The sequence below is a fragment of the Perognathus longimembris genome, chromosome 17 (genome assembly GCF_023159225.1).
Source record: "Perognathus longimembris pacificus isolate PPM17 chromosome 17, ASM2315922v1, whole genome shotgun sequence".
Classification (NCBI taxonomy): Eukaryota; Metazoa; Chordata; class Mammalia; order Rodentia; family Heteromyidae; genus Perognathus; species Perognathus longimembris.
In genome coordinates, this window is record NC_063177.1 from 50,378,709 (window position 1) to 50,402,644 (window position 23,936).

Here is a 23,936-nt window from a genome sequence, read left to right on the forward strand (position 1 = left end):
AAGAGCAGTTCTGCGTGGCCTCCTGCAGGGCGAGGGCGGCTTCCGGGGGGGATCCACGCTGGATGAGGAGTCCGGAGGCAGGCAGGGCTGGGAGGCAGGGGAGGCAAGCAGAGGCCGCCCCTGCTGGTGTACTGGGGTTCAGAAGATGGTGCTGCAGCTCCGACCTTGTTCCACAAGTGAAAAGGAAATGCCAAAAGGACTTGCAAGAGTGCTTCAGCCCTTAGGCCCTCAGAGGCCTTACCCCGATGCCTGCAATCCTGTCCAGTGTCCTCCCCTGACGCAGGATGGGAAGTGGACTGGCCAGCCCTCCGAAGCAGCCCCCAGGCCCTCAGGCCCCTCCTGAGATCTCTGTAAGTCGGGGATGGGCAGCTGATTACTGCTCTTCAGGCTGGATTTTAACACGTGATGCTAAGTGCAGCCAGGACGAATCTCTTCTCCTCTCACTCTCCCGAGACCAACATGGAAGAGGATTTGCCTTTTCTGAGAAACCAGGCAGCCCTCCACAAGTGATGGTTCCGGCTGGTCCTACAAGGAGCTACAGAAGTACACGAGGAGCCTGATGGGTACAACTTTCAAGAGTGGAGGAGGGGACAGCGTCAGCAATGAGTTAGCAGTTCTGCTCTTGGTACACACATACACCCTCACAGATTTGTAGACAAGGACTCTAGCAAACACTTGTACACACCTGCTTATAGCTGCCCAGGTCCATCAACTCAGGAATGGATCAAGATGGGGCAAATAAGGAATATAATTTACCCACCAAGATGAAAGAAGCCCTGATGCATGCCGTGTGTGGTATGTTTCCGTGATACAAAATTCCCCAAATACACAAATCTACAGTGGCTGGAGTTCCTGCTCACACGCGTCCTCCAGGTGACCTTGACCAAACCCTGATCTTGGGTCCTGGCTCAATCGTGTCCTAGTGATGATCTTGGGAGATTGCTCAGTGCTCCGCACCTGTTTCTTTCTGTGTACATTGGAGTATGACCTTGCCCTCACAATTGCCATAATCTCTTAGCCTGCCTGGCCCTGGGTCTGGTCCTCCAAGATCGAGTGTGCAAACCGTTACCAGTGCCGTCTCTAAATCTGATGGCCAGGTGTCCCTCGGGCAACTGAGTCCTCTACCCATTCAGTAGTTACTTTCTCCACACCCACTTGTCTGAAGCACTATTGCTAAGGTTTCTACCCTCAGTCCAATGTTGAGCCAGATTTCCAGTGACTGGATTAAATGTTGTTTGCAACTGAAAATTGTGTGCTAAAGAATTCCAGCTGTTCATAAGTCATTCCACTAGCATCGAATCGTGAGTTGGTGGCACAGTTCACAAGAAGAAAGCTAATATGGATAACGCTTGTTTGTGCAAATGCTTCCCTCACATCTGGTTTATATCCACCATAAATTGTCTCTTTCCCTTCATGAATATCCCACCCAAAACAGTTGCGGGGCCACAGAAGGTGCACATGTGGGGCTCTAGCTTGGCTGGGGGTGCAGCTCAGAGGTGGACCCCTTGCCCAGCTGCCCTGACCCCCACGAACACACATAAATTCTCTGCACATAGAGATGTCTAGTTATGACAATGTCAAGTGACCACTGCCCTTGAGGACTTAAGAGACAGTAACTGGGCTCTGTTACCGAACCCAAACACACAAGTTCTAGAAGCTGCAGACCTGACCTTGTTTAGAAATGGGGGCTTTGCAGATCTAATGAGGCTTAGGATCTGGAGATGAGATTACCCTGGACTCTCTGGGTGAACTCTAAATTCAAGGACAGGCGGTCCTGCAGAAGATAGACACCCAGGAGACCCAGCTACCTTGGGGAGCGGAAAACTGGCAGACCAAGGTTCAGGCCTTACTTCAAAAACAATCAGCGCAAAACGTGCTGAAGGTGTGGATCAGCAGTGAAGCGCCTGCCTTGCAAGCACAAGGCCCTGAGTTCAAAACCCCCCTACAGCCAAACTTTAAAAAAAGGACACAACAGGGAGAAGGAAGCCACTGGACAAATGTGGAGCGACGAGACTAGTGAGGTAAGCACAGAGCCAGGGGCCTGGAGAGGTAAGGGGGCCACCCCAGAGCTTTCGGAGGGAGCGAGGCTCCGTCAACACCCTGATGTCCAACTCTGACCTCTCCAGAGCCATGAAACCAACAACACCTGGACACCGGGCGTGGCGAGACAGCCCCTGGTGGGATGGGGCAGCGTCTGCGAGGAGAGACAGACAGTAATTAAGCAAAGACAAAAGTGATCATAATTACAGCCTGAGGAGATGGGTGGATGAACCCCTGGGGAAGGGGAAGGGGAGGGAAGGCCGAGTCTTCAGAGAGGAGCTGGCGTTTCCTGGGAGGTGCCAAGGACCAGGCGGGGAAGCAGAGCCAAGTCCACACTGGACGCTCACCCTGGGCCTGACCCCGCTGTTCCCCTCTGCTGGAGGGGAGCTTCCTAGGGCGCAAGGAGCAGCCTGAGGCGGAGCCTACTCAGGCGGCTGCAGGCTGTGATGGAGATCGCAGGACCGGGGTTGGGGAAGAAGTCCAGCCGCTTCCTCCACACGCACCCCGGCACCCCAAGATCGCCGGCAAGTCCGTGCTGGTCCCGCTGAGTGCTGGCGCTCCAGAGCCCCTGGGGTGTCTTCCTCTAACATATAAAACTCCCACACTCGCTGGCGGAGTGTCTGCTGCCCTAGACGGACTTCCATGTTGACTTCTAAGCCACGGTCCCATCCCAGCAGGAACCTTCTAGTTCACCTTCTTTTTTTTTTTTTTTTTAGCATCACCACATACCTGCTTTTAATAATTATGTCACAGATAGCATCTTCGGTCTACCGCTCCTGTCTGCCAGGTGTCTTGTGCCGAGGACGCTGGGTGTTTCACACACAGAACCAGCACGGCACCTCAGCAGCCCGAGGAGCTCCATTTTACACACAGAGCTCTTGCCCAAGGCCGGGGGCCCTGGCCTAAGTCCGGGGCCTTCGGCTCCACTGCCTGAAGAACTCTTGCTTTGTTTCTTTCTTTTCCCTGCCACGAACTCCACTACTCAGCCTTTCCAGTGGCATTTTATGGTTTTGCCGAGTACGTGTGTACATTTCATTTTAGTGTAAAATCCTTCTGACGTCCACAGGCTGTACGCCTCTCTTCAGCTTGCCCCCAGGAAGGGCAGGAGAGAGACTCTGGTGCACCCCATCTTATAGCCACCATCAGAGCATACCGCTTCCAACTCCTCTCAGAGAAGCCAGGCAAGCAAGGGTCCACAAGGTGTTCCCTGCCCTACAAGGTCATCCCCTGACTGCTCTGGGGTCAGATGCTGGGGATCCTGCTTGTTAAGAAAGGTCATCAGCCTGGGTCCCTTGGGGACCCCCCCCCCAACCCGAGGCCACCATGGAACACTCTTGAGTCCCATGCGATTGCTTCGCAGGTCATACTGAGGGATGACCTGGTCCAGGAGAGGCAATTTGATGCTCGTTCCTCCAGCCAAGGCCATCACCCCTGGCCGGGCGATTTATTAGTAGACAGGAGCCACAAAAGCTCTTTATCACAGTCACAGACTCGTCCAGAAACAACAATGTTGCCTTTCAGATTGTTCCCCCCTCCCCCCCCCCACCTTAGCCGGTGGATCTGGAAAGTGAACTGGAGCTTACCAACAGACTCCCCGCCAGACTAACTGCCTTGTTCTGTACCCCAGCAAGCGAGCGGGCTGGGCTGCTTCGGCTTTATCCCGATAAGATAAACACAGATAATAGCTTGCTGGAGGCTGGGCATTTTTCTATACCTGTCTCCATTTATATAGGCAAAGGCTGAGATGTGGGGGCTGCTTCTCCAATGAAAAGGAGAAGAAAAAGCCACTTTCTGGGTGCTTTTCCAGAAAGAAAATCGGACACAATTAGAAAAGGTTAAGTCTGTCTCTTTACAAACAGGTCAGAAATGAGTGAATCTGGTTGCTTCCAAATCAGGGGTCCTAAACCGGTTTAATGTGTCTCCCTGTGGGTGGCCCCAAAGAGGCATGTGTGGGGTTCAGTATGCCAGTCTCCTCTTCTTGAGGGTGTTCACAAATGTCTACAATAAACAGGAAAAATCAAGTGGTTTGAATAACTGGCAGAAGTGGGGAATGAGCAGAAATAGACTTATCCTTACAGTATTCTCCTTTATATTTACTTGAAATAGCCCCTTGAGGGGGGAAGAAAGGAGGCGGGGAAGGAGAGAGAGGAAGAAGAGGAGAAGGGGGAGGTACTGGGAGAGGAGGGAGAAGAGGAAGAATTGAGAGAGCAGGGAGAGGAAGGGGAGGGGGCTCTGCTGGAAAGACCCAGGTAGAAGGATCTGGGGATTTCAAGGCCAGCCTGGGTTTTAAGGCAATAGCTCCTCTCAAAACAGAACAACGTAGCCTAAGACCCCTTTACCACCTCTCATGATTTCATTCTACCAATATTTATTTGTGCCGGGGGGGGGGTGTGGTGTGGTGGGGGCAGGGGCGTGGTGGGGGCAGGGGCTGCACGGAGCTGCAGGGCAGAAGCTCCGGACCTGGGGAGGGGAGAGGGCAATATTTCTAGACAAAAGCTTGTTCCTATAGTGGACGTGGCTGGCTAGGGGCTGTCCCAGCCACGGGAGGGGACCTTGGGGGGGGGGGGCGTGAGGTTTGGGGGGGAACAAAAAGCTTAGACTCTGCTGGGGTGTGGGAGGGAGAGGCACCCCCTGGCCCCCATCTATCCAGTCCCATCAGCTGTTCTGCAGAAGTCTGGAGTGTGGGGAGGGAGGGGGCGGGGCTTCAGCAGCCCCCTCCCCCCAAGAGAGTGCTGGTCCACCCCACAGCACTGAGAGGTGTCTGAGGGGCCCTGTAACCTCCCTTGGCTGGGCCAGTGCCTTAACCCCCCAGGGCAGCCACCTGTCCACCATGCTTTCAAAGACAGAGCCTTCCACGCAGGACAGGCAGCTAGATGCCCCGATCACCGGCTTTTGGGGGTTCCCACCCATGGTTGCCCTGCAGAATCTGAGTCTTGGGAGGGCCCTACTCCTAACAATCAGTTCACAGGGAATACTAAGGGGGCTGGGTCTGCCTGAGCAGCACCCTAAAATCCCATCCATGGCCAGCGCTCTCCCAGGGGAGAGGCTACGGAGGTGGAAGGGCTGGCTTCGCATCCACATGCCACGGACTCCTTCAGTGCCACAATGTGGCTGGGCTTTTTTGGCAGGAGGTGAGGTTTGGGTGGGTGTCTTTTTTAACTTACAGTTTGTATTTACTGTCTTATGTCTATTTCTGGCGTGTTTTATAGAGACACGGCGATTCTGATGCTCTTGATGGTTTCCAGTCCACGGCTGGGTGGAGGGGTATTTGTGTTTGTGTAACGTGAGCAGTGGGCACAGCTGCCTGGGAACTGTTCTGTTCCAACGCAACTTAAAACGCCAGGGCGAGGGTAGACAGTTCTTATGCAACACGGAGATGGGGGTGGGTTCTGGAATCGCTTCTACACAGTACCGTAAAAGAGGGTACTGGGGGCTTCCAGGGAAGGGGCACAAGAGCCGGGATGTCATGGTCCTCTCCCCAGGATTCTCAGGCTCCAATGGAGGAGACGGATCAGCAATCCCAAGAGAGCCAGTGACTGGGGGAGGCAGGAAACGCATGCATGATAGGGTTGCGTTTCCATGGCAGAGTCTGCAGACATCAGAACGACTAGCCTCTTGCGCTTCCCATGCAGATCTGTGTCCTGGTGTTTAGCCCGTTCCTCACCATGCTAAAGACCTGGAGATTCTGCTGGGGAGAGGGAGGTGCAGGGGAGAGGGAGAGCAGCAGCTCCTCTCCAAGGGGGAGGGCCTACAGGAATGGTTCTGCAGGGGGACTGGAGAAGGGTCAGGCGAAACAGCAGGGCCCGAAGACGGGAATGTAGTTAAGCAACACAGGCAAAGCCAGGTGCTGGTGGCTCACGCCTATAAGCCCAGCTACAGAGAGGTGAGAGCTGAGGACCCTGGTTCAAGGTCAGCCCATGTGGACAAATCAGAGACTCTTATCTCCTTCCAATGCACCAGCAAGAAGCAGGAAGTGGAGGTGTGGCTCAAGTGGTAGAGCACCAGTGAGTGAAAAGCCAAGCCTCAGGTCCTGAATCCAAGCCCTAGGAAAGCACCACCTCCCACCCCGTCCCCCCCAGCAAAAAGCACAAGCAGATCTCTGACCTATCCAGTCACACCTACCCGTTCTGGGCATTTACACAAATTCGCACACGATTTTGACTGTGTCCTGGTACGTTCGGCAGAGCCAGCTGGTTTTCCCCTAGGGTTGGCACATCGTAGGTCTTCAAATGTATGAAGCATGCGTGACTTAGGGCAGGGGTTGTCAACCAGGGTGCTCTGGTCCCCCAGGGAACATTGGTCACTGTCTGGTGACATTTTAGTTGTCATGACTACAGAGAGGGGCATGTCTGGAGAGGGGTGATGGAGGCCAAGGACACGGCTGAGCACCCTACCCTGCACAGGACGGCGCTCCCACCCCTGACGGAACTGCCAAATCAAAGACGCCCCAAGGCCACACGCAGGAAGGGTGCCCGGGAGAACACCTGGGTATCTCTCCCGAGGAATGCTAAGGACAGAATCCATCCATCCCCGTGGGCCTGGGAGACTTCCATGAACAAAGACTTCTGCTCCATCATTGTCCTGTCACCAGAGCTCTGGCTCATGGTTCCGTGGTGGGACTGCCTCTTCTGCCCACCTGGATTTCTTTAGTAAGCTTTTCCTGAACTAGGAGGGGGCCTTCCAAACCAGAGGCAGCCGGGGAGAAAGTGCCACATGTGGGCCTGCTGTCCTGTGAGCGTGCAGCTTCGGGAGGAAGACGGACAGTTGGACAACCCCACAGATCCCATTCAGATTCCCCAAGGCTGGGGCCCCCCCGCCTGCAGCGTTCGTGATCAACTCAGGACAACCCTGCCCCATTTACAATCAAGGAGAAGGCACGTTTTTGGAGAGTGTGGAGGATGTAGTTGAGTTTCAGTGCTCTTTATGGATCAGCAGAGAGAATTATCTTTGAGTATCATCAGTAACCTCAGAGAACTGGCTCCTGAGTGAGTTACTCATCACACCGCATGAGGCCCTTCGATACATATGCACACCGTAGTCCATTTCTTTTGGAGGTACTGAGGATGGAACCCAGGGCATCACGCATACGATGCAAGCTGAGCTACCAACTGAGCTATCTAACATCCCAGCCTACATCGTGCACTTGACCCCAGCTGGCCACTTACAAGGAAGACTGTGGCAGGCTAGATGGATGAATGAGAGACAAGAGGTGAGTCCATCTTCTCTCCCTCAAGTCCAGCATGAAAGGGGCTGGCACTCTAGCAGACAGAGGCCAGGCTGTGTGTGTTTCCCAGGTACAGTTGCTACAGCAAAAACCTGTCCTCGGTCCACTTACTTATTCCATGAGTTCTAGAGTGAGACCATTCAAATGAAAAGTGCCAGCTGCATGCGGGTGGTGCACGCCTGTAATCCTAGCTTCCCAGGACGCTGAGATCTGAGGATCGCAGCTGGAAGCCAGCCTGGGCAGAAAAGTCTGTGAGATGTTGTCTCTTTAGCCACCAAAAAGCCAGAGGTGAAGGTGTAACTCAAGTGGTAGAGCTCCAGCCTTGAATGACAAAGGTAAGTGAGAGCGTGAAGCCCTGAGCTCAAGCCCAGAAACATCTCTCTCTCAATTACACACACACACACACACACACACACACACACACACACACGTATCAAGCCACTGTACTCTGCCTATTTTTCTGACTCCTTGGCTCCCCCAAGAAACCTTTAGCAATTTTCTAGTCCCCCCAGTTCATCGCTAACAACCCTGAGCCATCCTTCAGAAGTCTGACTTATGTGTGAGAGACCAGCTGGCCAGGTGCAACCTCAAGGGTATGTGCACCCTTAGAAGCGACAAAGAGTGGTCTGCTGTCCCCTTGGGACTCTCACGTGGGGTGTCGTTAAGTTTGTTTCCTGCTGATTCGATTACTCATGCCTCATTTGTCCGTGTCACCGAGAACAATGTCTTCTGGATGCATTTGGAAACCTGAGTCTCCGTGGTCAGTCTGGCTGGGTTTCTATTTAAGGAGGAGGAGAGGTCACTGTCTGGTTCAAAGAAAAACAGATTATGTGGGGGGAATCCTGATCTTCCAACACCTCCATTTCTTTGGTTCTCTCCAGGAATCCGGATTTCTCTTGGAACACTCCGGTTCGCTGCGGGAGCTGACCGTGGGTCACTGGGTCAGACCGGGCGACTCGGCTGTGTTCCTAAAGAATCCTCATTTCTCACAGAAGACTCCGGCAGGGAGCGGGTGGGAAGCGCACCGCAAGCTTAGAGGGCAGTGGCAAAGCAAATAATTACTGTTGGTAAACAGACCCCAGGAAGGTGAGCAGATCCAGCTTGTTCCCTCTTGCCTGTCAGACAGAATTTAATACCACTCTGTTTCTGTTTTTCTTCCCCCCAGGACCCAAGTTGGAGCTTGCTTAATTTCTGTTTACAAGGTGGGTCTCATAAGGAAGGAGAAGCGAGGCCAGCTCGGTGCCGGGGTGGGGGAAGGGACAGCGCCTTGCACACCACAGGTGCCTAATGATGTCTATCAACCATCACCCAGAGAGCCCGGCCCCCAGCCCAGGCAGCTAGAATCACTACCTACCATCAGCGCTTCTTTTTGTGCAAATACCAGCCAGGGTTTGAACTCAGGGCCTGGGTGCCATCCCTTTGCTTTTGCGCTGGCATTCTACCACTTGAGCAACCGCTCCCACTTCCAGCTTTTCGGTGGATAGCGGGAGAGGGGAGTCTCATCCAAAGTAGACTCGTGACCACTGCGGAATGCTGAGATTCTCAGATCTCTTAGCACAAAGACTGAGCCTCCCCAGCATAAGACAACTCTGCAGCAGGAGTTTTCCGCCTTTGATCATCGCCTCTTCCCCCACAGTGCAGGCTTACGCCGTGCATGTGGACTTTCTGGCCCTCAACATCCTGTAAGCCAACTCCACACCATCTGTATGTTTATATAGCTATCCCAACACTTCCATTTCTCTGGTGAACCCCGAATGACACACGGAGCCCTTCCTACAGTCTCGCCTGCATCCTTCTCTTCCCATCAGCCAGGGCCTGCACTCCCAGGAGCAAGGACCGAGTCCACGCTGCTTCCCCTGCTTCTTCTGCTCTCGCTCTTTTCCACTTGCATCCCAAAATGTCCTCCTGGAAGGTCCCCCCCCACAGCTGTTAGGGAGGCAGGCCTGGACCAAACCGGCAGGTGATGGGAAGGAAGCACCAGGCACCGTGCCCGTCCTTTCTTCTAGGCCCCCTCTACTCCTCCCATCACGCTCAACACTTCCGTTGGCCTCTTTGAAAAGACCCACGAGGTGAGCAACATCTCACAAAATGTCCCAAGAAGAAGGAAAGGTTCCTGACTCCGAACCCGGCACGCTAGGCTTGCCATCTGCAGTTGGAACAGAAGCCGCCAACAATGAGGACCGCATAGCAGAAGGCCACTCAAGGGACCGCACATGATGTCCCGCTTGACCAGGGCCACTGCAGGAGGTGGGGTGAAGATGCTCAGCTCCTTCACAAGCCTCCATGTGGCTGCGAGGAAGCTGAGGGAACACACAGCAGTCAAACCAGGGCCCAGGAAGGACGAGGGCCTCCAGGGAGGCAGACAGGGTCCAGGAACAGGAGACAGACGTGGCGTTTTTATAGGGGACTTGTCCCTAGAGAACTCACCTGACCTTTCTGGGCACTGTCACCTCTTCAAAGGTGGAGGTCAAAAACAACAACAGAAGTCAACTTCTTTTGTTGTTTTACAAAGGGTTTTGAACCAGAGGGCAACCCAAAAGGCAAAACGGCCAGGCCAGACCACCTGCGGGACTCTTGGGTCCAGCTCCAGCCCTGGCTGGTGCCAGCCAGGAGCAGGGCAGGGAGCCCTGGCGGTGGGATTTCAGTCTGCTTCTGCCAGCGCTCTGCTGAGAGATGCCAGGAACGTTCTGGAGCACTCAGAGGTGCTTTTCCCCTGGATGGTGCTGCACGTCCTGGTTTGTCCATATATAAAGACTCTGTTCTGGGATATGCTTTGCCACCCTTTACCACACTGCAGGTGGACAAAAGATTTCTACACTGCAAGTGGATTCCTTGAGTCACAGTGGAGAGCGGTTCCCCGGCAGGAAGGGGCAGGCCAGGGGCAGGGGGCAGGGCCAGGGGCCAGGTCAGGGGAGACACTGGCCATAGTGGGTGGGGTCCCTCAGTACTGGGAAGGAAAGGGAGCCAGGAGTGGAGATTCTGAAGGTTGGGGGCAGGGGGCAGCAGAAGACAGCATCAACAAGGAAAGTCAGGCCAGCCACTCAAAATTTACACCTAGAATCCTAGCGACTCAGGAGACTGAGATCTGAGGATGGAGGTTTGAAGCCAGCCTGGGCTAGAAAGTCCATGAGACTCTTATCTCCAATTAATTACCAAAAAAGCTGTGGCTCAACTGGTAGAACACTAGCCTGGAGCAAGAAAAACTCAGGGAGAGCATCCAGGTCCTGAGTTCACACCCCAGTGCTACCACTAAAGCAAAAACCAAAAGGAATTCCGGCACTTGAGGCAGGCTGGAGGCCAGGGGAGGGGAGTGAGCAGGTCCAGGCAGGGAGAGCGCAGCACTAACCCTGGGAAGGTGGGCTCGTGTCTAAGAAGCACTGTGGCTCAGCCATTTGGGACTTGGCCAATCACTTCTCATTTCCCTGGACCAAGCAAACCTACAGCTCCAGCCCGGGTTCTCCTCCTGAGCCCCTTGTCCAGGCTCGAGGCGCTCTGTCCCCCACTTGTAGGTGCAAGGGGGAGCTGAGTGCAGGCCCCCCGCCCCGCCCTTATTTCTGGACAGAATTAAGGCCCGGCAACCTATCTGATGGAATTATGCAGAAGAAAGAAACGCGTCTTTTATGAACAGGCAGGAGGTGGATGACTGAAGTCCCCAAGAATGCTGTGGTTGCACCATTTTTTTTTTCTTGTTTGTTTTCTGGCACAATCTGTCTCTGTGACTGAGCCCAGGGCTGTGCTCCCTGCGACAAAGGCCTCTTTCTTACGACAGTTAAATAGCTCCAGTACCAGTCCGGCCCTGACTGTCCCGCGCACCCCCGTCTCGGGGTAGCTGCCGAGCAGGGAGAACATTGCTGCTTTTCTCACACTGGGCCCAAATGAACTGAGGGAGAGTTCAGGAGGAAAAACTCAAAACCCCAATCAAGGTCTTCTTGAGATAAAAAGCTATGAGCTACAACAGAGATGAGGAAAAGCAAATCACAGATTACAGAGAATTCAGATTAGACAGTGATCCTGGGCTGGGTGCTGGTGGCCCATGCCTGTAATTCTAGCTGCTCAGGAGACTGAGATCTGAGGATCATGAGTCCAAGTCAACCTGGATAGAAAACCCTATGAATAGACTCCATCTCCAGAAGGACCAGCAAAATCAGTCTAGCAGTGTTGCTCAATTGGTGGAGTGTCAGCCAGCCGGTCAGGCAAGAGGAGCAAGCTTGAGACCCTGAGTTCCGATGACCAGCAGCCCCTTTTGATGCTCGGGCACCTGGTGATCTACCTGGGTGACACTGCTGTCTTCCCGTAACTGGCTGCTGGACGCAACGGCCAGGGCCGCACTGGGATCAGGGCACGGAGGAAGCCGGTGCCACCTCCTGCGCCTGGGAAAGCCACACAGAGAGCACACGCCACTCCCAGGGGGCTTTGCGGCCCATCCCTCCCCCAGGCTGCTCCGGGCTAACAGAGCACACGTTGTACGGAGACAGCTCCCCGTGCCAAGATGTCGGGCCCCTGTCGCCAGGGACTTGGGTGGGGGTGGCTGGGCCTTGGTGGAGGAAGCAGGGGGCCCAGCATAAAGGGCCCCTTGTACTGGAGACAGAAGGGCCGGCATGGTGGCCTCCTTGTTCCCGGACGGTGCCTTGTGGGGTTAGATCTGAGGGGCCCCGGGGCACCGGAGGAGCAGAAGAAAGGCAGTTCGGATTGTAAAATCATCTGTAGCAGGCCAGCAATGGAATGTCAGAGGTATAGCCTGGTCCTGGGGTCTTGGGGAGAAGAGATGAACTGGAGGGGGGGTATAGGGGTAGGGGTGCTGGCAGAGGAGGGGGTGAAATGAAGAAACATATACAGCACAGTGAAGGGTAAAGCCAGAGACCAGGCGATCTGGGGCAAGGGACAAGGGGCAGAGACACTGTAAGACAGAGGGACGTGCAGGAGGCCCAGGACCCCGCCGGTGCCTGAGAGTCGCACGCACACCAGAGCCCCTGGCTCCTGGACTGGCTCTGAGCCCATGGGCTGCTCTGCACCAGCCGTCCTGGGTCGGCAGCATAGGGGGCACCTGTTCTGGAAGCGGGGCCACCCCTATTTCTGCAGTGCCTGCAGCGGGTGGGCAGGTAGCCCTCCACAAGCTGTGTCTGGTTCTACTGTGGGTGCTATTTGTAGATAAATGCAGGTCACTACTAGAACCACCCACGGCTGTCACTCAAAGGCACAGAAATAAAGCCAGCCATCCCATTCAGTAGCCGAGGAATGCAGAGCGGGAATCTGAACCCAGGGCATCTGACCTCAGAACTCACCATGCTTAAATATGCTACACCATGCTTCTCATCACCCCTCCCCCTCCCCAAACAGGTATGCCAGGAAGGAGATGAAACGGGGAGCCAAGCCCCACCCCCAGGGCCCCAGGTCAGAACTTGGGCATGTACCCCTTCCCGCTAGGTCCCCTAGGCCAATAAAACGGGGCTCCTCATGGGCCCTACCGCTGTGTGACAGTTCAGTAAGAGTACCGGAGAAAGGATAACCCAGCCTGAGCACTCAGGACTGAGCACCCTGAGGAAACTACATAGTCATCAACCACACGAGGCCCAGACTCCAGGGAGAGCCCTCACAGGGACCTGCTTCTGGGTTTGGGAAACAGCTTTAATGGTTAAAAACAGACCCTCGCCCTAATCTGGTCTCTTGTCTTTTGGCATAAAAGGTGGTTTAACTCTAATAAAAGTTCAACAGAGCGTTATGGGAACGCCTCAGAGAAATGGAAGACCCAGTCCACCCCAAGACTTGGCGTGCAGGAAGTCCGCAGGGGCGTTTGCATCGGCGGGGGAGGGGTGGGGCTGGTTCTACGCGGGGTCTCCTCCCTACGCCACCCTCACAGGCTGGTCGCGCTCTTTGAGGGGCCACAGGCAGGGGTGCTTGGAACCCCTCACCACGTGCCCTTTCCCTTCCTGGTCTAGCAAGCTGTGATGTCAGATGACCGCACGGTGGCGCTGTCTGCCACGCTCAAACTCCACCACGGGGCCGGAAATGAAAACGGTGGAGGAAGGAGATGACAAAAGACTACCGCCGAATTCAGCCTAAGGAAGTGTGACAGGCGCTGGGAGGGGCTCATTCACCTGAGGAAAAACGAGAGCCGGCAGGGTCATGGGGGTGGGCCTGGCCAGTGACAGGCGGGAAGGATGGGGAGGATGGGAGAGAGTGAGCAAAGGCAGGACAGCTTTCCCTGGGAATCCCCAGCAGTCTAGGAGACTCGGTCTTGCCCCATCAGGTCTAGGTACGTGTGTTCACTTGGCCGTTTGGTAGAAGAACTACAATAGCAGATTGTTAAAAGACGGTGAGTATATATAAAAGCTCTGTTTTAGCTCTCAGAGATCTTTGTCTCCCTGGAGTCTTCTCATGTTAAGTTGTTACAAGCATGTTTTCAAGGAATGCACTGGAGCTGGGCACCAGTGGCTCACACCTGTAACCCTAGCAACTCAAGAGGCTGAGTTCTGGGGATCACGGTTCGAAGCCAGCCCAGGGAAGGAAAGCCTGTAAAACTTCTATCTCCAGTGAAGACACCAAAAGAACTGGAAGTGGAGCTGTGGTTCGAGTGGTAGAGTGCCACTTCTGAGCACAAAAGCTCAGGGATGGCACCGAGGCCCCGAGTTCAAACTGCAAGATGGATACAAAAAAAAAAAAAAGACAGAAAGAAAAAGGAAATGTACTGGAACAAAAATGGGGAGGAGGAGCCATTTGAACAAACAGACAGACAATCATACATCTACCCACACAGACAAATCAACTGGCTAATGTTGATTAATGACCAGGAAAATATGTTGCAATTTTCATGTCTAAATGAATGGTTGTTCACTTAACTAAGGGTTGCCGTCTTCAATGACTAGCCACAGACCAACACATGTATCTTATTAGCCTAGGAGAAGGATTTATCTGGCTTATGATCTTTCCTCTTTGATCTGGGAGGTAGACAGAGAAGGCTGGTTCTGAGGCTGCTGTGTGTAACTTAATGAGCTCTATTAGCTCCAAATGCAGGCTAAGCAAGCATCCTTCACCAAGTGTCTGGACGTTGGGTAGCACTCACAGGCTGGGACACCAGGGCAGAATGTCCAGCCGTGCCCTGGAGATGTATTTTATCCACAGCACACACTAGAGTCTTGCAGCCAGCCTGCTCTGCCATGCTCGGCCTGCTCCAGGATACCTGCCGGACCTGTCAGTCAAGGGAGACCATGAATGCCGCCAGTCAAAGTATCCGCCAGGAAATGGTTCCCAAAGCAGGATGCATAAACGCACATCACCTGGCTTATCCTGCTGGTTTGAATTCTGCCCATCATTAAGTGAGAGCCCCGGGCACATCTGCTCTCCTGAGAACTCGTTCTTTGGAGGTAAAGATAATAGAGAAAGGTGAACTGCTTGGGCAATCAAACTCCCCAAGGACACACAGTCTGAGGAACTTCTTTGAAATCAAAAAGCTTGACATCAAAAGCTGTGGTTCCCATGGACCACAGGCTGTCCTTGGCGAGTCTTGGTAATTCAGGGTAAGGAGCACTTCCAGCTGATCTAGCCAGGAAAAAAAGTGGGTGGGGAGATGAAAGGTCTCTCGGTAAAGGTGAGAGAAAAACAGCATGTAGGCAGCAGGTGGCAGCAGCCACACACGATTCTAGGACAGGGGACTCCACCTTTCCCCATCAGAAACTAACTTAAGCAGGAATTGAAATGCCTTCTGGGAATGTTTACTTCCTTGTCTTCTTCTCAGGTGGCACTTAGTGATGGCTCAGAACTCCTGCTCTAGGATGCATGAAAGGTTGGGCTCCGGTGGCGGCTCACCCCTATAATCCTAGCTACTCAGGAGACTGAGACCCCGTGGATCATGGTTTGAAGCCACCATAGATACAAAATTCCCTGAGACTCTGATTGCAATTAACTAGCAAAAAGCCAGCAGTAGAGGCATGAATCAAGTGGTAGAGCATTAGCTCTGAGTTAAGAAGCTAAGCGAGTGTGGCATACTCTGAATTTAATATGCCCAGAAGCAGCTTTTCCCTGGCCTCAAAAGATGGAGGCTATAGCTTTTTGTCTGTTTCTGTTGGAGCTGGGTTTGGAACTCAAGGCTGAGCTTGCTAGGCAGACACTTGAGCGGTATCTCCAGCGCTTACTGAGTCTTACTGCATTTACCACACCTTCCCTCCCACCATCCTGCCTTGGCAGTCCAGAACATTCAGGTAGGCACATCTGCTGCTGCACCTCGTGGCTGACTGGGAGCTATGGCTGCTACCAGCCCCTAGAATCGTGAGAGCAGACCAGACCCAGGAGAGGATCAAAACTCAAAGCCTGCTTCCTTCTAACTGATTTTGCATTATTGCAACACTAAAACTGCTCAGGAGAACCACTGTGAGGGGGACCTGTCTACACCCCAAGCCCCAGTCCTTGTCAGTCTTCCTGTCTCTGCTCCATGGTGCTGCGTGGTTCACCTACATCTGCTTGTCCCCCACGTTTCTCCTGTCTGCACACCAAAATCCACGGGGTCTGTCAGTCCAGTCTTCCGCATCCTGCAAAAACACAGTGGGCGGCGAAGAGACATTTTCCCCAAGGGCTGAGATCTTCACACTGGCCCCGAACCACTCCATCGGAACCGGACGGCTGCTTCCTTCCATCACCTCTGGGGTTGTGTGACCGCCCCGCACAGCCCTGGGATGAATCCAGCCTCAGTCATGCCTTTCCCTTCTTGCCCAGGGAAATACCGCTCAGTGACATCTATTCGTGGGACCCCGAGGAGGCCTTGAGTCTACCTCTGCATTTGCTTCCCGCCAAACCTATCTTCTCATCTTGGTCACCTCCCAGCTGCTGAGAGAAACACACAGCCTGGTCTATGCTGGTCCTAAGCCGCCCACCATGTTAACTGCCCACCGACAGATCATTTCAGCTCTCTTCTCAGTCATGGGTTTTCAATGATCACACACTGAGGTCAGACAATGTGGCTTGAATGACTTTGATCTTGGGGGTCTCTCTATTCTTTTGCTTGGACACAGCACTCATCAGTTTGGGCTAACATGCATGCATCCATGCTTAGAAGCATCATGTGTTTGAATTGCTGGTTTGGGGTTACCTATGTTCGCTTTATACCGCTGCTCGTCCTTTATCTGTGTTATTAATGAACACCATAGCGGGGACGTATCCACCCCCCCACTCCCCCACCCCCCCACCCCCCCCCCGGTGTGGCAATGTCGGCTCCTCCTCCTAATCGTCCTTACTTCAAGCTGCCATGGTCAGGGGCGATTTTCCTGGCCGATTTTCCTGTCCATGAAGGTTTCACCTTAATTCCTTCTAGGGTTTTCCGCCTTCAAGTCTGCTTTGCTTACTGAAGATTACACTACTGCTCAGTTCTCATTAGCATTTGCCTTATGTCTTTTCTTCCTTATTCTTTTGATTTCACGCTTCCCATGTCATGGTTCAGGGGCCTTGCACATAGCAGTGTAATTTTTTATTTAAAGCAAAAATTAGGTCTTTTAAAAAGACAAGTCTAGCTGAATGCTGGTGGCAACACCTGTAGTTCTTGGTATTCAGGAAGTTGAGATCTAAGGATCGCAGTTCAAAGCCAGCCTAGACAGGAAAGTCCATAAGATTCTTATCTCCAATTAACCACAGAAAAGCCAGAAGTGGCACTGTGGCTTAAGTGGTAGAGAACTAGCCTTGAGCAAAAGGAGCTCAGAGATAGTGCCCAAGCCCAGAGCTCAAGCCCTAGGACTGGCAAAAGAAAAAAAAAAGATTATAGTTCAGTGGAAGACTTATTCCACTTTGGTTTTATATCTCTCCTCCCAGTATCTTTCTTTCATGCATTTTTCTGTGCCCTCTCCTACTTCCTCTCTCTGATTAGTACAATTATCCATTTCCATTCTCTAGCTTGCTTATTTACTTATTTATTATGGCAGTACTGGAGTTTGAACTCAGGGCCTTGCAGTTTGCCAGTTGAGTAACACAGTTCCAGCCCATTTTGCTTTCGTTATTTTTCAGATAGAGTCTCATGCTTTTGCCCAGGTCTGGACTTTCTCCTAGCTGGGATTACAGGCCTAAAGTACCACAAATCTTATTAACTAATAAGATTCTTACAGTAGTTGCGTCCTAACTACTGACTTTAGTTTTAATGTATGCATTTTTCGTTTTTAAAAGTTCTGTGGGGTTCTTTTATTTTCAATTCTGCTTGTTCTTCTGTAAAACTCTCGCACTTTATCATCTCTTATTAAATATTAAAAAGCACTCCTTGTGTGCTCCAGGGCTTTGTGTTTGCTTCTATGAAAGCCTGGAAAGTATCTTTCTCCTAGACCAGTTGTAGGTTTAATTTCTTTACTTGGGTTTGGAGGCAACGTGCAAATTTGAACCCATTTCCTTTGTGCAATAATAGGTCTAGGGTTTTGATACCTTGCTGCTAGTTTACTTGATACCCCATCTCTTCCCTTTCTCCCCAGCATCTTCCTCGCTTCCCTTCAAGTCCTTAGCTATGCGGTAAAGACCATTTTTTTTTTTTGGTTGCCTGGTTTATTTGCAGTGGAACATGAATGTCAGCAGAGTTTATCACGTTGCTGAAAATATCAGTGACAGACTGAACTTCTTGGAGGAATGATGTCACACAGACTGTGTTCTCCGCAGAGAGTGGCACAGTGCGGGGCACGTGGTGGGGGCTCACTGGAGAATAAATGAGTGGGCGGGTCAGTGAGCCAATGAAGAGCCAAGTGAGCGCGTGAATGAGTGGGGTTAAATGAGTGAATGAGTGGAGTAGATAAACAGAAGCGAACGAGGGACTGTGAGGGACTGCATGAGGGAGCCCAGAGCCCCCCTGCTCGGTGCTCTAGGCCACGGTCGCCCCACTCCGTGCTGGCCTGACCAGCCCCGGGGAGGTTGCCATTTCGCCCAGGACTCACAGAGCTTCTCGATGGGGACGGGGGGAGGGGGGAGGAGGGGCACAGCGGTCCTGGCCACTTCCTCAGAGTGCAGGGTCTCCAGGCCCCCACTTGCCGCTCCCTCTGACATGTCGCCTGAGCTAAAAGGGAGGCACTGAGGCCCTCCTGGAGGACCGGGGGTGTTCAGGAGCGGAGAAGCCAATCCGCAGCCAGTGTGGGTTTCTAAGTGGGGTTGGCAGACAGCAAGTGCTCCTCCCTTTCCCTGCCCAGTCTCCTTATGGGGATCCCACGACCCCCCAGATCCTACGCATATGGCGGCAGAGACTGCGGCAGAGCCCCTGTCAATGCTGGCCCCACGGTGGGTGGGCTGCCCTGGGGTCCCCCTGGGAAGCCCTCAGCCATGCCTGGGGAGCAGATGCGCTCGTGCGCCCAGCCCCACCCCAGCAGGAGGCGCTGTGGAGCGCTTATGTAACTCGGCAGACCCTGCTGCCCAGGGGAAGGGTTAACGGGGATTTGCCCAGATACTTATCAAGACTCGCAGACAGCACAGGTAACAGCAGAGACAGATATTAGAGGTGACACTGAGATGTCGTGGAGGAGACGGTGCCACTAGACAGAGCCCAGCCTGTGAGTTCGATGCTTGGGGCACAGCTGTCGGTTGTGGGCACCGTCCTGGTGGAGGGTGGACGGTGTGTGTGTTCCAGGAAGGCCTGGCCTCTGAGTGCCTGTAAGGTCAGCCCCTCGGGCTGCTTTCCTCCTGGACGCTGCCCGCCTCTGAAGGTCCTCCTCGTCTAATGAAATTAAGATCAGAGTGGCTATGCCAGGGGGCAGAGCCAAACTCTCCTCCCCCGCTCCGTGCCAGCAGAGAGGCCTTCAGGGCGTGGAGTCCATACTTAGCCCTCGTTCCTGGTGACACCTCATAGATTCTAAAGCCCGTCCTTCCTCAATCCCCCATTTCATTTGATTTTCACAACAGGGCCTCATTTTTTTCCCTGACACAGGGAATAAGGAGCAAGGAAATCGCCGGGGAGAGAAGAAGGAGCCTCGAGAACAGGGGAGGTTTTAGCTTAGCTCAGGCCAGTTGCGCACCCCGCACATTCAGAGCCGCACACAAGCAGACACACCCCTTGATATGTAGGTTAGGGGTTCAGTAACACAAGCACTGGTGTTCATTTCAGTCAACGCGCAGGCTGCTACCTCGGCCAGGGAAACCGATGCGAGGTCTTCATGGGGCATAAAGAAACCACATACTGGGGATGGGAGAGAGTGCGGGAAGGGGTGACTTTGTCCTAAGAGAAACATCTCCTTCACTTGACTTACATAACTGAAACCTCCTTGTACAGCACCTTTAGAGTAACAATAAAATAATAATAATAATAATAATAAAATTAATAATAATGAAAAGAAACCATGTAAGTCCAGCAGCCCAGAAAGGATGGAAGAGAGCCAAGGTGAGAAATTCGCTCCTGACACCCAACAGACTCAGAGCTGATCACGCAGGAGGTGGGGCCACGCCCCGGGCCCCCAGGGCCTAGGCGCTGGCTTACCTGGCACTCTCAAAGGTGGCCGACGCCGTCTTCTCGACCGCCCCGAAGCCGACTCCAACAGCAAGGCCCTCTGAAAGAGACACATAAAGAAGGTACGGGGGGTGAGGAGCCACTTCCCACTCAGGAACGTCCGTCTCGCCACCGGGCCTGGTTAAGGGTACGCTGCGGGGTGACAGGAAATCAGACCCGGAGCCCAGCCCTGGGACCCGAGTCTGCCCACCGTCGGTTTGTGTACGGTCTGAGAAATAGTCAGCGTGGGTTTCTCAAGTCATTTGTTCGTGGCAGTAGCGTCTGCCGCGTCGTAGCTCGGGCCGGCCTTGAGGTGGTTATGCGGCCCAAGGGAGCCTCAAACTCACGACGCTCCTCCCTCAGCCTCCCAAGTGCTGGGGTCACAGCTGTGCGCCCCGCAGCCCAGCCTTTCTTGTTTTGTTCTGAAGCATTTTTTTTACAGAGTTTAAACAAATCAAAGAAGGAAGAGTTAGGTTGTGACACCCCAATATTATACGACACTTGGATCTTAATGTCCGTAAATGAAGACTGATTGGCATACAGCCATGCTCATTAGTTGAGCTGATTTCTTGTTATAGAAGCAGAACTGAGCTGTTGTGACAGATAGGAAAACCTAGAGTAGTTACTGCCGGCCCTTTACAGAAGACAGGGCCCTGCTTATTATTAGCTCAATTAAATGTAGTAACCAAAGATGAGACGGTGACCCAGTGACATCCTTGCAAATACGGGCCCCACCGAACACATCATTCATGTCTTCATAGTTGCAAAGCAACTGCGCCCATCCACCCATTTCACCCATGTCCCAGGCGATCTCTTCTCCATCCAGCCTTTGTCTCAGTACTTCGGTGGAAAACCTTTCTTGGTAGATTTTCTCTTCTAATTTCTGAGCCAACCAGGAGCCAGTGTCCAGCACAAACAACACTAGCCCCAGGCTCTGAATACAGAGACCCTGTGACTGGTTCCAGCCGGTCTCTGTCCCTTCCTGGATGAGAGAAGGTCCTGACCCAGACCTGGACAACTTCCTGAGCTCTCCGTACCCCGCTAAATAAACTGGGGCCTGGTCGGGAAGAAGGCTGGAAGGGAGGCCCGGCTGCCATCACCAGAGTGCTTCCGAGAGACGGGGCAGCTACAGGCCAGCTCGAAGCTTGGGGATGAGCCAGAGGATTCCTAAGTCCTGCCCGGCGGAGTTCGTGAACTTGCCAAGTCTACCAGCACCCTGTCCAAGGTCAAGTGTGTGCATGTGGCGGGGGGGGGGGGGGGGGAGACAGAAGTGGGGGAGAGGCTGTGAATGTTTGATGGGAAGGTAGGGAAGGTAGGATGGAAAATAAAGCTTGGGATCAGAGTTACAAGCACAGCCTTAAGACACGCGCCGGCCACTCCCAGGGAGTTCAGTGATTTCCATCAATCCAAGCAGAAAGGACACTGTCCCTGTGCCAGCAGGGAACATCTTCAGGTGAGATGAGGGCCAAACCTACTGAGTGAGAGGAGCCCGCTTTCTTTGCTTGGTGGGAGTGCTAGGATCTGAACTCACGGCCTTGCGCTTGCGAGGTGGGCATTCTACCGCTTGAGAGCCGCACCCTCTGCTCCCTTATCCATTGGCTATTTTCAAGGTAGCGTCTCTCTTTATTCCCAGACTGACCTGGGCTGTAATCCTATTTGTGTTTCTGCTTTCTCCTGTCGCTGGGGATGACCGGGGCGTGACACTGCCCCCGATACTGGCTGAGATGCTGCCGTGGAGACTTCTTTGCCCAGGCTGGCCTCGAACCATGATACCCCAGTCTCTGGCCTGGGGTAAAATGCCGACTGGAGCTCCTACCACAGGTGTTAGGGTCACAGGCTTGAGCTACTGCACCTGGCTAGAGGTCTCTTCTTAGCCAATAGTGGGGTACAGTGACAATGTGTGGGTTTCCCGTCATCCTAGCTATGATGGAAAGCCTAAAACGGGCAGATCTCAGTTCAGGCATGTGCCAGGGAAGGAAGTGAGGCGGCAGAGTGCCTGCCTAGCAAGCATGAGCCCTGGGTTCCCATCCTAGTACTGCCCAAATAATAATCATGATATCCTAATGGTCTGATTTCAGAGAAAACTGGGACAGGGATGTCTGAGGGTTCCAGGCAGCCTTTCCATCACAAGGAGGCAGCCTCTGCCCCACGCCCACAGCGTTAAACGGCACCCGAGCATCGGAGACGCTGGCCCTGGCGGCCTCCGTCCTGCGTGGGGTCTGTGGTTTGCACATCATTGGAAACAGTGGGGGCTCCGGGGCAGGGGGCTCTCTCAGGGACCTCTGGGACAGATGTCCGAGATCTGGGATAGGGGGGCTGATTCCAGATGCCCAGTGTGGTGCATGTTTCTCCCTTTGGAAAAATAAATAAATAAATGTGCTCTTCTCAAGCAACAGCTGGTTGACTCTGGTTGAAGTTTTCCTCTAATGAGTCATTTCAGCGTAAATGATAGCACAGCCCTAAGCATCAGGACTTACGTTAATTAGCAAACTAAGCCCTGGGTTGTTTACCAAGCAGCCCAAGCCCTTTGACAAGGAAATGCTCCTCAGCATGGACCAAGGGACCAGCTAAGTTACACCAGGCCTGGGAGCTCCCACTCAGGTCCCTCCTGCCTCGGACTTCTGGGTTGCCCACCTGGGCTGTGGGGCGTGGCCCAGTGGACTGTAAGCGCTGACCTTTCCACCTCTCCCCCCTGCAGAGGACTGGGGTACAGCGAGGGCTTCGTCTCCCTGGCCACCCGTGAACCTAGCCAGCCCCACAGCCGAGGGCCTGTGCACAGAGAAACGCATTGTGATGTTTGCGGAGGGACGCATCTTCCTTTCTATTCTGCTGGTCCAGAGACCGGACCACAAGCCATCGCACCCAGGTGGGCCTCGGCGGTGACGGACCCCTGGACGGAGCAAGGGGAAGGGAAAGAAGAGGGATCATGGGAGAGGCTGCACTTGTTACCGTGCTTGAGATATAGGAAGATGCCTAAGAGCTAAACAAATGGGAAGCGAAGACCAATTACCCACAGAGAAAGAACATCAACGAGAAGCAAGGCCCACAGTGAGATCAACAGATGGCAGACAGAACCCGCCGGCTGGGAAGGGCTGGAGTTAAAATGCCGACTGGAGCTCCTACCACAGGTGTTCCGCCAAAAGTGCAAATTACGAAGGTAATTAAGACGAGCAAACCAATGCGCCTGGAATATTATTAGGAGGCAGGGGCCTCTTTTCACAGCTTCTGCCACAGCGCAGGTGCCAAGAGAGGGACAATAAACCCTACAGGCTGGCTGGGTTCAGGGAGATGGCATCATCTTCAATACCAACTGGGCAGCAAGACAGAAGCTCGAGGGGCTTTCCTATGGGGTCTTCTCCCGGGCTTGAGCCTCCTGAAAAGTCTGTGTCTCCTCTGCGGGGGTACTGTGAGGTCAGAGCCTTCCAATCCTGGGCCCCTAATATTAATTCTCTGCACCTCACTCAGATGCCTCTAAATTCCCTGCTGTATGTCATTCATTCTCCAGCTGGACCTCTGGTTTAGATGCTCCCGGTATCTGTTCTAGAAGTGATCGCCAAAAAAAGCAGTCTAGAAAATGTCAACACAAAGGCCACACGGGAAATGAGAGGCGATGTGGTGACTTTTCCTTGTTGATTTAGGAAAGTATTAAAATGATGGCATCAAGTAAGATCCTGTACTAAAACACACCACCACCAGGAGCAAGCCCCAGGGGGGAGGGATGACGTGAAGGGAGCAGTTTAGTCATTTCCAGCTCGGGCTCGGCCTAAGAGAATAATGCCTTCAATTGCAGCCACAGGGGGCATTTTGGCCAAAGAAAAAGAATGGTCTCAGGGAGGAAGACTCGGAAGCAGTAGACAAGCGGCTTACAGAAGGAAAGGCAAGGTCATCCTTCTGTGTGGGGAGGGGACCAAGGGAGAGGGAAAAGCTTTTTCTCTCCTGGTGGGATGATTGTGATGAGGGGAGACGGTGGGTTGAAGAGAATCAAGAATGTGGCCCCACTCGTCCCCCATCCATCCAGACGCGATCTCAGCTTTACATACAGGCGCAGTGCTAATATCATAGCCAAGTTCCAACTTCCACTGGTATACGCCCAAGTCCTCCCTAGACAAGTCACCCACTAAAAGATGGGAAAATGCAGCCAAGTGCTGGTGGTTCACACCTGTAATCTTAGCTAACACAGGAGGAGGCTGAGATCTGACGATCAGGGTTCGAAGCCAGCCCAGGCAGAAACGTCCATGAAATTCTCAT

The 23,936-nt window shown here is 53.3% G+C and overlaps 1 protein-coding gene across 2 annotated transcripts in view; it reads right to left on the reverse strand.

Moving 5' to 3' along the window:
- Positions 1 to 23,936, reverse strand: part of Slc39a11 (solute carrier family 39 member 11) — a 246,500-nt gene that overhangs the window by 20,829 nt on the left and 201,735 nt on the right. For both annotated transcript variants that reach the window (XM_048366585.1, XM_048366584.1), the window contains exon 7: positions 19,680 to 19,749. In XM_048366585.1, the coding sequence (XP_048222542.1) occupies positions 19,680 to 19,749 (70 nt within the window). The remainder of the gene's footprint in view (positions 1 to 19,679; positions 19,750 to 23,936) is intronic.